The sequence below is a fragment of the Barbus barbus genome (assembly GCF_936440315.1).
Source record: "Barbus barbus genome assembly, chromosome: 29".
Lineage (NCBI taxonomy): Eukaryota > Metazoa > Chordata > Actinopteri > Cypriniformes > Cyprinidae > Barbus > Barbus barbus.
Window position 1 is genome coordinate 5,715,834 of NC_136757.1, and position 14,898 is coordinate 5,730,731.

A 14,898-nucleotide genomic window follows, 5' to 3' on the forward strand; every position below is an offset into this window, starting at 1 on the left:
CTTTTTTCCCCACATGCTCTGTGATGTGCAACTACCAATGCAAGTTCAGACAGCTTTGCTCATGTGATGCTTCAGCTTGATTCAGATTTAGTAGGAACACCTGCTTGCAAATGAGTTCATTAAAAAAATGATTCAGTGAGTCATTTGAGTTAATATTGTTCCCAGATATCACTGTGCAGCATTTATTTATTTATTTTTTGTGGCAAAATGAATGTTACATTTTTACTATGTTGCTTTTTTCTTCATTCTGTATGTATTTTATATTTTTGTACATAATTCATTGACACATCAGTTTTGTGGCTGATAAAAAATATCCTACTCTAATTTATTCAAGAAAATAGCTCACAACAAATATCCCACAGGCTACTTGATCAAAGCTATAGCAAAAATGGTAATAATTTGAAATATTATTACAATTTAGGAAAACTTAGTACTATTTGAATATATTTAAAAATGTAATTTATTCTTGTGATCAAAGCTGAATTTTCAGCATCATTACCCCAGTCTTCAGTGTCACATGATCCTTCAGAAATCATTCTAATATACTGATTTGTTGCTCAAGAGACATTTATGATTATTATCAGTGTTGAAAACAGTTGTGCTGCTTCATAATTTTGTGAAAACCGTGATACATTTTTATTTTTCAGGATTCTTTGATAAATAGAAAGTTCAAAAGAACCGCATTTATTTGAAATAGAAATATTTTGTAACATCATAAAAGTCTTTAATCTCACATTTGATCAATTTAATGCATCCTTGCTGAATATAATTATTAATTTCCTTAATAAAAATAAAAAAATCCCACTGCCATCAAACTTTTCAACTTTTCACTTATGTACTAATGTAGTGTTATTTTGTCACATTGCACAACATTTTCACCGTAAGTGTGAGCAGACAAAATATTTCCAAGTCTTTGGAAACTGGGTTAGAACAAGTTGTTAGTAGCTCATAGCTTGGCAAACAGCCGTTTCAGAGTTGATTAATAGAGTTATGTGTGTGACTCCAATAAGCAAAGTATCAAAATGCTCTGACACAACCCGGCAGCAGCAGACTGTTACTCTAAAGAATAATTGGCTTGATTGTGCAGTGCAGGAAGCTGCAGGTCTCTGCTCCACTGCCCTACTGCCTCGGGCTGGGTTATGAGGGGCTGGACGTCCCGTTTGATCCGGCGCTCTCACACGCACACACGCCTCCTGGAATACATCGTAAATCCAACAAACATGCTAATGTTCATAGGCTTTAAAAAAACACTAGCCTCGGGCCTCTCACACACACACACACACACACACACACACACACACACACACACACTGCCACAGCGCTGTGCATATAGAAGCAAATAGCCTGTGTTACGAGTCTCATAAAGTGCCTTCTTTGTTCTTTTCAAACCTCATTAAGGAAAAGAATGTGAGCTACTTTCCAGGTGTTGGCTAACTAAACAATGTGTAGTGTTTTCTTGCCCAAACAAGATATGGTACACAGACATATTTGGATAACTGCGTTTATGACTAAGATGCACGTTTTTTAGGCATGATAGCATTGTAATACCTTGGTTGTTTGGACACGTACCATGGTAATGCTATGTTTTTTTGGGGGCTTGCAACCTGGTATTCTTTGAAGCACCTTGGATAAGACACATATTGTTGATGCTTAAAAACCATTAACTTAGTATTTGCCTTCACGGTCATAAAAATTAAAATAAATTTAATTTAAAGTCTGTGAAAGTCTCATAGGGTATTAGGAGGACATGGGAGTATTATTCATTATAATTTTACATTAGTAACAATAACTAGCATTTTTAGTTTTTTTGACAGAAACTGTTCTGTGGTAATTTTTTATAATGGTTAACTTTCCTAGCAGGCAAATTTGTGCATGACGTGCGTATGTTCATGTAATCTTTCATTGAGCGGTTCTGAAAAAGCATTCAATGTTTCTAAAGGCTTTGTGTGTTTTTTTCAGTGTCTTTTAACTGGCAGATATACTGTCATCTTTATCTTGCTCACTGGGGATTTTAAAGTTATGTTCTCTGTAAAACCACTTTATGATTATTTGTTGTGGGGGGAACATGCTATACAAATACATTTGAATCAGATTATTGAATTAAATGCTCTTTTTATGTTATTTATCTATGTATCTAACAACTATAAATGTTAAAATGATACACTGTGAACTGAATGAACTGAATTTAATAGTTTGTTGGTAATTGAAGGGTTAGCTCACCCAAAAATTAAAATTCTGTCATTAATTACTCACCCTCATGTCGTTCCAAACCCGTAAGACCTTCATCTTCGGAACACAAATTAAGATATTTTTTATGAAATCTGAGAGCTCTCAGACCCTCCATAGACAGCAATGTAATTACCACGATCAAGGTTCAGAAACGTAGCAAGGAGATCAGTAAAATAATCAGTGTGACATCAGGGGTTCAACCGTAATTTTATGAAGCTATGAGAATACCTTTTGTGCGCAAAGAAAAAAAAAGACTTTATTCAACAATTCGTCTCCTCCGCGTGACCCTATAGCACCATTTTGGAGAGTATCTACTGAACGTAAACAATGCATGCTGGTCTGTGTCAGCTAAGTCACACGTATGTGATATGTGATACTCTCCAAAATGCCACCAGGGGTGACACGGAGGAAACACTTCCCAAAAACCTCACTAGTGCTCACTAACACAGATTTAGACAGATTTGTGAACAATATTTGGGAGAAATAGGCCTTTTGTGTACCAAGAAAAAGTCTTAGATCTTGAAATGAGCTTATTTTATTCAGTAATTATATATGTGTATGTGTGTGTATATATGTATGTATATATATTTATGTATATTAGGGGTGTGTGATATTGAAAACAATTTTTTTTTGTATTTTTTCGATAACGATAATTAGACGCTATTTTGCAGAGTGTGTTATTGTGCTGATATCTGACTACCGTGGACAGCTGCCGTTTTTGATATTATTCTTATTCTGTTCAGTTCACATCATTAATAGAAATGAATCTTTTCATATAAGTTTAAATAAATTTTTACCTTTTATGGGCAATTTTACTTTTAATAAAGCAATGTTTTTTTCCTAAAAGTGTGCATCATTTGAATCAAATTGTTATATTTAAACAGTCAGTTAGCATAATAAGACATTTAGGTTGTTACCAAACAAATGAAACCAGTATTAACAAAATTAATCTTTGCAGAAGTTGCATTTGAAGTGGCATTTAGATGCATTTACACACTGTTTAATGCAGCTCAGAGGGGCAAGGAGTGCTTTAACCTGCAGTTACAAATGCATAAAAATGTTTTGATATTTTAAACCTAAAACATTGAATACTGATATTTGAAATGATTTTAAAATGAAAAGATACTTTGAATGTGAAATTAAAATCGTCAGTAGGTGGCAGCAATTCACTGTTAATAAGTGAGTCATTGCAATTGAACCGAATCATTTAAACCGTTGATTAATTCAGGAACGAAACAACATCGTCATGTTGCTCAGAGACGCAAAACAGTGCTGTGGCTGTTTGGAACTGTTTCGAAATGGAACAAAAACAGGCAATATGGTGGTATAATATATATATATATATATATATATATATATATATATATATATATATATATATATATATATATATATATATATATATATATTATACACACATACACATTTTCTGCTCTCATATCTTGAATTTTGTGATCATTCTTAGTGCATTTTATTAGACTGAATCATGCAGTGAAAGAACACACTCTAAATGGAGAAAAACATTATATGTTTAAGTAGCATAATTCTTAACCTTGGACCTTATTCTTGAAACACAAAGTCACCAATAAAGAGGTGTCAAGCACCAAAAGCAGCCCGTATTAAATCTATAAGCTGTCTTTAATTGAAAAATATGCATTTTCATGCATACTATATATATATATATGTGTGTGTGTGTGTGTGTGTGTGTGTGTGTGTGTGTGTGTGTGTGTGTGTGTGTGTGTGTGTGTGTGTGTGTGTGTGTGTGTGTGTGTGTGTGTGTGTATATACGGTATACACATAAAAATATGCTTCCATTTAATTGTCATTCATTTAATCATCGTTGCACACTTGTGTCAATTAGCTGCCCTTAAATCTGAAGATTCAGTTGATTCTCTCAATCCCAATCAAAGTGGCAGTGCTTCTGAAGATGCAATTAGTCCCTGTCGAGCTAATTAAACTCTACGAATGCATCCATTCTCATGTAGGTCAGCAGCATCCTGTTGTGTAGATCATTAGAAGCGTGCAGTCATCGTCGCTAATCAACTTCTCTCTTTTGATGGATGATTTATTTATCATGGCACGAGTGATGACCCCAGCTATAAATGGCATCGTTGATGATCATTAAAAAAGATGAGGTGTCTCTGGACTCTTGTAGGGGTTGTTTTTAAACAGCCGTTTGAAGATCCTGGTAAATGTGCACCTTTTTTTTAAAAATTGGATTTCATTCACTACTCATCAATTAGCTCACATAAACAAATGCACAAATAATTTGAACGATGCAAAAAGGCTTATAGTTATTTGAAGTACAAATTATTGATTCATACTAAAGCAAGCATCACTTTTACAATTGCTCTTACTTGGTTAGGTATTTGAACTAACCACTAACCAACTAAATGTACTTAGAAACCCTAAATAATATATACAGTTCACAAGTTTGGGGTCAGTAGGATTTTTTTATGTTTTTGAAAGAAGTCTCTTATATGCTCACCGTTACTTATCAAAAATACAGTAAAAACAGTAATATTATTAAATATTTTTGTAATACAAAATAACCGTTTTCTATTTGAATATATATAAAAATGTAATTTATTGCTGTGATCAAAGCTGAATTTTCCAAAACTCCAGTCTTCAGTGAATAGAAAATTCAAAAGACCAGTATTTTTTTTGTAAGATTGTCTTTATCTTTGTGTCACTTTTGACCAATTTAATGCATCTTTTTGATAATTACTTCAAAAAATTCCCTCTTAAACTTTAAATCAGTACAGTATGCATATATAATGTATATAATATATTTTAGATTTATTTGTTTTTAAAACCAATTTGTTTTGTTGTATTGGCTAACTAGACACCACAAAATCTGTCCCTTTTTTCTAATTAATGTGCTACATAATCATTACTTTATATAACCAATGAATGAGAAATTAATAGCACCCTTCTCTGTGTTTGTTTCAGTTGCTTATCTCGGAGATATTGCGCTGGATGAGGAAGATATGCGCATGTTTACAGTGGACCGCATTGTGAATTTAGCAGAGAGAACGGTCACAGTTCTGAATCACACAGATGCGGGTAAGTGTGCATGTTTGAGTGCATGGGCCTGCTTTATATAAACTTTGTGTCAGGCTTAATTGGCCGTCAGAGACTCAGGAAGAGAAGTTGAAGCCATACGTTATTAAACCAACAGAGAAAAGCCTGTCGAGAAACAATTCCCACATTCCCAAACACAACAACACACTGCAACTGCGATTTGACTAAATGACAGCAAATCTTTTCGTAATTAGCCTTTAGTTTTATCATATTTTCACATCGGAAAGAAGGAAAGTTTGCAGAGGAGAGAAAAAAACATGAGATGATAAAGAAATGTAAACAAGGGACAGAATTCAACTTCAGGACAGTACAGTCTTTGTGTGTAGGAGTTAGCATTCAAAACAATAGAAGAAAAAAAAAACAGGCTGTGCTGTAAATGTTGAAACGGATATGAATTAGTGGTTACCGTTGAGCTCAGTAGACAATTTAAAGTCACATATTTGTAAATCGCACATACGTTGACCACTAAAATGTATTTGGACACTATTGACATAGATAAAAGAATATCAAACAAAACATTTGATAAAAAAGTTAAGTTTGTTTAAAATGAACACAAAAAGTATTTGGACTGATTCGGGTTGCCAGATGTTAGTGGAACAGGCCAAAAGTGTGTTTGCGTTTATTTAAATGTAAATGTAAGATTAGAAGTTGATATGTAAGCTCTCTTTCTCTGAAACTTGAGATGATGATGTTCCAGATGACAGTTTCCTAATTAACCCTGATGTTGGAAATGGTAGGTTCACTTTCCAATGAGACGAACACAAACAATACGGCGTCCCATCGCAGGAAGAGGGCAGCGACGTCCAGACCTGAGAGGGTTTGGCCCGAGGGCGTCATTCCTTACGTCATCAGCGGGAACTTCAGCGGTAAGTCATATACACATGCATAGCTTTTCATGTTTAAGTTTTAGTAGAAAACAACATCATGTGATTGAAAACATCTGTTTGGTTAAGTTGCATAATTCTAGTCAGAGCTGCATATATTACTCACAAATTGTAGTTTATTACATAACGTAATCTAGGTTACTCGTTTTAGGTAATGTATTCTGACTACTTTTTAGATTACTTTTAGATTACTTTTTTTATCAAACTTGTTTTAAACTTACCATATTGATATAAAAAAATCAAAAAAAGTTTTTTTTTAAATCAACATCATTAAATGCATTAAACTTTACATTAGATCAGGGTTTCCCAACCTGGGATTATTGTAAGAACCTAGTTACTGAAGGTCATTGGATATGATGAAGACATAGGGCCAGTTTTACTAAACAGAGTAAATTAGAGAGTGCAATTCCAAAACAGCGCAGATGAGAGAGGAAATTTCTGTGGGTGATTTATTAGCAATGCGCAAATTAAAGAACACAGACGCAACATCTCATTTACACATCGACCAATGCAATATACCAAGCGCAGCGCAAACGATATGTTCGGATAATGTGTTCTTCTGGAATTCCAAATGAATCAATACATGCGGAAAAAATCCTCTCCCTTCTACCACGGGCTCTCTGTTCCCTGCCCGTGCCTCCTCCTAGCAACAATAATTGCAGCCATTTCAAGCGCAAAATAGTTTGACATGCTTTTTTGGGCGTTAAATAATGCCGCAAATGGCAGTTAGTAAAACGTGTTGCGTGATTCATTTAAATACGCTCCTCATAACTTTTGCGTCTCAAAGGGAAACTCCTAAAAATGCATATTCAATAAGGTCCACTCCTTTTCAGCGCTAGTTTGTCAAACCTGACAGTACAATTGTAACGTCAAAAGAAAGTTTGCGCTACCGCAAGCTGTTAGTAAAACTGGCCCATAGAGTTTCACAGCTACCTTACCAGTGTTTAGTAACTTGCATAATTATTTGTTTCATACATGGTCTAATTGCTTGAGAGGTGCTTTTTTACCCAAATTCAGACACGTTTACATCTGACCGTCACGTGATGAATCACATGATGTCAATAGCTGCATCCCAAATGATGCACTATACACTATGCACTATGTACTCAACTGTAGTGTATGAATTTTATAAGCTTATTTTGTCATTCATAATAGTGTCTGATAGCTCCTTGCCCGCCGCTACTTAATTAAATCTCGACAGTTGAGTGCATGAAGTGTCCAGCATTCCACACTTCATTTTTTTTCTCGGTTATTTAAGTGCATCATCTGAGTATTTAAAGTGCACTTTTTTGTTTTTGAATTTTCAGTGTGATGAACACACTAATTGCACTATTTTTACTACAAAACTGCATTGAATAATGCTTAAGTGCACAAATTTGGACGCACCCAATGTCTCAAAATTACTTTTCATTATTGACCTACAGTTTTTATTTGCCAGTTTATTCATCGTTTTTCTGTTTTAAATTAATTTTAAAATGTTATAAGTAAAGATTTTCAGTCTATTTGATTTGTAAATGAAACATTTTTGGTTGACTTAGCATTGAAAACCACAATAATAATTGTTATAAAATTGTTGTATAAAATTATTCGTACTTGCCATGTTTCAGTTAGACTTTGAATGCAGGTGATTTGTATGTGAAACATTTTTTTGGTTGACTTTGCGAAGAAAACCACAATATTATGACATATAATATTATAATATTGTTATTTAACTCTTTCCCCGCCAGCATTTTTTAGAAAAATGTTGCCAGTCACCACCAGCATTTTTGACTATTTTCACAAAAATTTCATGGCACCTGGAATACTTTGTTGTATGAACATACAATATGTCAAAATAAAGAACTGAGCCTCTGCTTTTAAACAAAATAAACAAAGTTGTATTCAAGCTTCATGCATTCTTTTTTATCAACATTTGAATGTGTGAACATTTGATAAAAAAATCAAACTTTTGAAAATTGCATTTTTGTCCGGATCAGATTCAGAACGATAATCAGAACACATATGGAGTAGATCACTTCCATCAACACCTCAAAGCTTTCACGGTCCTATACCATTTCCTGGATCAACATTTCATTCGGTAACATTTGGCCATTTTGATTTATATGCTGTTTGTTTGATTACGTTATTTTACAAATGCATCTGCTTACATATGCCATTGCTTGTTTCTACTTCTTCGCCATGTTTTGATCCAGGGATTCAATATTCTTTCAGAAGATGTGTAATAGCACCACCTAGCGTATAACAGTGAAAACACAGAACGCCGGAGTATTCCATCATTGGCAGAGAAAGTGTTAAAATTAATCATACTGTGAACAAATGGTCCGGCCAGATTTACTGTTGTTTGGCAATTTTTTGTTGGCGAAATTGCATCACTTTCATATGAATCCACATGAATTGGGAGTTCTGCGTGGGATTGATATTTCGCAACAGGTTCAAGTCGTCAGGCAAATTTGCTGCAGAAAACTGCTTGGTTTGACAACTATCTGAGCTCTGATTTATATAATCGCTACACTACTGATAACAGATAGTGGTCGTTTTTGTCCACAAGAAATCACTGAAATTTCACTAATGTCTCCAAAGTTTGGTCGCCCTACTCATTGCTAGTCCCGTATGTGTTGTACAGGTAGCCAGAGAGCCATATTCAGACAGGCCATGAGACACTGGGAAAAACACACATGTGTGACGTTCATCGAGAGAACAACAGAAGAAAGCTACATCGTCTTCACCTATCGGCCGTGTGGGTAAGTGCAATATTGGGAAGGTTACTTTGGAAGTGTATTAGATTACAGATTACAAGTTACCCTATTCAAAATGTAAGTCACGTAACTATTTCAATTTCTTTTTTAAAGGAATGTAACTGATTACATCTGGTTACTTTTTGATTACTTTTTTCTACAAATTTTTTCTAACGTTCTCACTTTTCTAATGTTTTCAAATGTAAACTATCCAGGGTTAATCTTACAGTAGTACTCAACACTAATTACATGTGCTACAAATTCAAACAAGAAAACCAATCAAAAGCATCACAATAGCATCATTTAAAGGGTTAGTACACCCAAAAAGGAAAATTAGCCCATGTTTTACTCACCCTCAAGGCATCCTAAGTGTATATGACTTTCTTCTTTCAGACGAATCTAATAGGAGATATATTAAAAAATTGTCCTTCTAAGCTTTAGAACGGCTTTAGGCGGGTGTTTTTTTTCAACAGTCCAAAAGACATCAAATAAAGCATGTGCATCCATAATAAAACGTGCCTCACACGGCTCTGGGGGGTGAATAAAGGCCTCCTGTAGCGAATCGATGTGTTTTGGTAAGAAAAATATCCAAATTTCAAACATGATAAACACTTTTCTCTCGCTATCTGTCGTACGCAAAAGCCGTTCCGGGCGGATGACGTAGGACGTATGCATCGAGATATGATATCTCGCGAGTTTGTTTACAGGAGCAAAGGAAGCAAAGATTCCTTACTTTAGCAAAGGAAAACCAGTCTCCTCCTGGCTTATATCGAAATACTCTGACATTCTTCCTTACAAATCCTTGTTTTGTGTTTCTAATTTGTGACTAATTTTGCTGTCTCTCCTCCACGCTTCTGCGTTCGTTACCAATCACCGGCGCGTGCGCGACATCATCATCCGCCCAGAATGGCTTCCACGTATGACAGATAGCAGAAGTGAGAAAAAAAGTATTTATAACATTTTAAATATTGATATTTTTCTTACAAAAACGCATTGATTCGCTTGCAGGAGGCCTTTATTCACCCCACCCCGGGAGCCGTGTGAGGCACGTTTTATTACGGATGCGCGCACTTTATTGGACTGTTGAAAAAAAAAAAAAAAAACCCCGCCTACTGCCATTCTAAAGCTTGGAAGAGCAAGGATAATTTTTAATATAACTCCCATTGGATTCGTCTGAAAGAAGAAAGTCATACACACCTAGGATGCTTAAATTTTTGGGTGAACTAACCCTTTAACTTAACAGCCTTTAAATGGCATTGTGCACATCAAAACAATAAAAATAATATTATTCAACATATCCTTGCTTTTTGCAGAAAATATTCAGATGTAACCCCCTTTGTAATCGTTAACATTTTCATAAGTAACTGTAATTTAACACATTTGTTCTCAGTAAAGGTCACTGCACACTGCCTCCGAAACTTTCGTCCGTCAAAAAAAATTCGGATCAGGTTTGATTTTCTGCGTTTTCGCATCCGTAGCATGCATTTTGATAGGAAAGGATGGGGAATACGGAAAAACGGATGAAAAAATTTCGGACTCAGTGTGCAATGACCTTAACTGTAATGGGTTAGTTACATTTATTTTGTAATTAAATTACGTACCCCTAAACTGGGTAAGTGTGCATGTTAGCGGATACGTGCGAGCTTCACAGAGGTGCGTATGTGTTGGGTGTGTCAAAGCCAGAGAGTTTCCACAGCAGGAGGACGAAACCTTTGACTCTTCCAGGAAGGAATCAAGCTCGCTTCTCTCGCTCATGTGGTCCGTGTGCTTTTCACTCTTTTCTTTCGCTCTCTCCTCTTTCTTTTCGGTCTCTTCCTGATTTATCGCTCAAGTGGTTTTCCATCCGATCCGTTCCTCTGTTCCCGCTTATCTGCTTTGTGTGCCAACAGACGGATTTGTGTGTTTATGTGTGTGTGGGCTCTCATGTCTTGACCTAGCGATTACTCTGTGCTTTGCTGAGGAAATACCAGCCGTTTGTGTCACACTGTTCGCCACGGGACTGTCACCTGAACATGTGTGTTTTATCCGTGCATAATGGCTCCCTGTAGATGCTTCAGTTGCGTGGCAGAAGTTCAGAGACCAGCTTGACGGTCACATCCGTTGGAGACAAATCAGTCCCCGGGATGCCGTGTTGGCAAGTCGGTTTTGCTCTTAAGATGCTTCTGTCTGCTGGAAAACAGGATTTATTTAGCTTTTTGAAATGCGCGGTTGACGAAGGTTCACTACTCAAAGCTTCTCCACAGGCCACACGCAACATTTAGAGAAAATAAGCTGCAAAGATGTGAATATCAGCACATATTCAGTGTTCAGCATCTCGGCCTGTTAGGATGAATGACTATACAATGTTTATGCATATGTATGATTATACATATGTTGGTCATTTATAAAGTTGCTTCCATGTGAAAATCTTAGGACCAAAAAGCCTGTTAATTTCTGAGGTGCAGAGAGAGTGTGGAAGGTCAAGAAAAACAACACATTTTTGATGCAAGAAACCTTGATTAAGAGCATAATCGGTCAAAGAAATTGCAGAAGTGTAGAATATGACTTCTTGAGTAACAATTATACTAACGAACAGTTAAATAAAAGCTACAACTTGCACATTGAAGAAATAAAATATTGTTTAAAGGGTAAACTTGCACAATCTGTTACCTTGAAAGTAGATCCCGTACCCCTCATTTAACATTGTTATTATGGCAAGGATACCCAGGAGGTGGCAAGGTGGGATTTTGTTGCAAATGGTATTGGAAAATGTGTTGTAGTTGACCTGTTTTTTTTTTTTTTTTAAATAATGACAAATATAAACTGAAGCTTCTAATTTAATGTCCTAATCTCAAAAAAATAAACATACTTCCCCAATAAAAAAAAAATAAAAAAAATCCACTGATTGCTAACCCTGGAACAACATATAAAACTACCAAATTTTGCTTAATCGCAAAGTTTAATCGCAACATATAATCGTTGCAGTTAATAGTGTTCACCGTCTGTTTGATTACGTGTAATTTGTAACTAACTGCATGATACTTATTGTAAATCTCTGCCATAGTCACCACCAGGGCTTGAAAATGAAAAAAAAAATGTCAATCGGTTCACTCCGAGCAGAATCGATATTTTAACGTTTTAACGTTTATCCTTTGTATTATTACCGTTCCGAAACCGGTTCGAGTAGAAAAAATAACGGTTAATACCGTTATTTTAAAAATGGTCTTTGCCTATAATATTATTAATAATAATAATAATAATAATAAAGAACAGTGTTTTCTTTACACAAAAAAGAAAAAAAAATACAGAAAGAGATGGTATCTTAACCCGCTGCGCTAATAGGCTATACAGCATCATCTTTTCTAGATTTTTGCATTTCTAAATGTAGGCTATTAAACAAAAGAACAAAAATATATATTAATGCTTTAAAAACATTAAAGTATTTTTTTTTAAAGATATTTAAAAATGTTTACTGCAAATTGTAAAAAAAAAAAAAAAAAACGATACTTGAAATTGCGTTTTGAGGAAAAAACAAAACAAAGGCTAAGCCGCGTCGCATTTTATTAGGCTATTATTCAGAAATGATGAAGGCTAAAATGCTGGTAAATCAAAAATGTTTACAAACATTATAAACACAGTTATTAGTTTTTTTCCACAACAAATCCTCTAAACTTAAGGATATAGCCTATAGGCTATAAAAACGTAAATCCAAAAACAAATTAAAGGTGAAACTGATGCCTACCTCTCTCACTCAGATGTTTCCATATTCTCAACGTATACTAAAATATTATTTATTGGCTTTTACTTTCATCGATGTAAAACATCATCCTTCGCATTGGCAATAACAGCACAGTGAGGCGGTGGTCAAGCTGAACGCAACAGATTGGACAACGGTGCACTGTAACTTATTACACGTTCCTTTAACTGTATTTTATACTGTCTTTGTGTGCGAGGCGCCAGCGCGATATGCCCATACCAACGCTGGGTGGTTATGCAGATGCAAGACATCATTCAAAACTGTCAAGCTATTGCAAAACAAATAAAAATGTAACGTTTTTGCAAAATAAAGAAAACTACTTTCTGCTGTCTCGTTTTCCTTTCCGAGAACGTTGGAATGCGTCAGAATGAACCGTAGGCCTAACTCAGCATGTTTTTTTTTCTTTCGTTTTATTAATCTGTCAATGATTTACGTGAAATATATTTAGTGTATAGGCATATATATTGCTTTTTATGTAAGCCTATAGTTTTATTGTGTTTTCTCCATTCACAGAAGCGCCGCAGGTGCGTAAGATCTGTTGAATCCATCTTACACTGTCGTCGGATAAACTCTAACGCCGGTGTTCTGACAATTTGTGCTACTCTGTCAGATTTTGCTGCCAGACCCGATTGGAGTTCCGGCATTTCACTCGCTGGATGCGTCAGCATTACATTACATTGACAGCAAATTTCAAATATTAAATGGAACGAGGAAATAACGTTATTAACCGGTTAATGGCCATTTTATATTTTCGATTCTGTTCGGAACTATAACATTTTATTTCGTTTCTGTTTCCGGTTCTGTTCCAGTCAAAATTTTGTTAGTTTTCGTTCCTTGAACCGGTTCAGAGCCCTGGTCACCACTAATAACCTACTCCTAAATGTAATGTAGAAACTTAAAATTTTCTGTAAAGCTGCTTTGCAATGAGTGGTATCATGAAAAGCGCATTACAAATAAACTTGAATTGAATTGATTGGATAGTTGATAAACAAATTAATAAAGTTTTTTTTCCTCTTTTTGCACCTATATAAAGTTTATAAAATTAAACCATAGACAAATTGCATCAAAAATATATATTATATTATGTTTCTTAACAGTTTTTGAAGAAATGTCAACAATGTCTCAATTTGCTCAAACTTCACTAAAATACAAAATTCTGCAATCAGATTTTACTTCTTCCACATTTATATTGACGATTTTTCTTTCTCACAGAACAAACACAAAACAAAACACTACTATGCAGGGTTATTATAGTACACTAAAGCTAAAATTTAGTGCGGTTAAACGATTAATCGCGATTAATCGCATGAAAAATAAAAGTTTTTGTTGTGTGTGTGTACTCTTTATTTATTTTGTATATATAAATACAGACACATGCATGTGTATATTTAAGAAAAATATGTAATGTTTATATATTAAATACATTTATATATAACTATGTATACACATAAATACATGTAAATATTTTCAATATATATACTGTATGTGTGTGTGTCTTTATATATACGTAATAAATATACACAGTACACCCACATGTATTATGTGAACAAAAACTTTTATTTTGGATGTGATTAATCACGATTAATCGTTTGACTGCACTACTAAAATCTTAAATATTTTTATTATTTAAAATAAAACTTAACTGAAATACAATAAAAAACGTTAATTTTATTTTAGCTAGTTGTCTAAGCAAAATTTGCATTTTTCATTTAGCTTATCTTGATGTACTAAAATAACAGAAAGCTAAAACAGAAATAAAAATGTCTAAAAACTGAAAAAAAAATGAAAATGAAAATTTAGAATACAAAAACAGAAACTAATAATTCAAATGATTTAAAAGAAAATTGCTAAAATACTCAAATAACAATACTACGGTAAAACAAAAGCAAAACACCTAGAACGGTTGAATAAAAACGCATGCAAAAGCAAATTATAAATGCACAGTTAATGCTGTGTAACTTTCTTTCATTCTAGTATAAACTAAAATAATTATAGTACTGCTACAATAATGTGAAAATAATATTGATGTATTAAAATGATACAAGATGATAATAGATACAAGTCAGGGATCTTAATATGACAATTTCATCATCTTTCAAAAAACAGATGATCAGAGCTGGCCATTCATATTCTGTTAGTCTAAGATAACACCGTCCCAATGGTGTCTATTTTATTGATCCAAATGAATTTTAGGAGGAACAGAGCTGCTACCTGAAGTGAAATGTCTATT

At 34.4% G+C, this 14,898-nt stretch overlaps 1 protein-coding gene across 1 annotated transcript in view; it reads left to right on the forward strand.

The window, feature by feature from the left end:
• The window catches only part of LOC306849419 (bone morphogenetic protein 1-like), an 84,084-nt gene that overhangs the window by 21,183 nt on the left and 48,003 nt on the right, over nucleotides 1-14,898 (forward strand). The window contains exons 2-4 of the mRNA XM_079384421.1: nucleotides 5,182-5,295; nucleotides 6,051-6,179; nucleotides 8,821-8,938. Of these exons, the coding sequence (XP_079240547.1) occupies nucleotides 5,182-5,295; nucleotides 6,051-6,179; nucleotides 8,821-8,938 (361 nt within the window). The remainder of the gene's footprint in view (nucleotides 1-5,181; nucleotides 5,296-6,050; nucleotides 6,180-8,820; nucleotides 8,939-14,898) is intronic.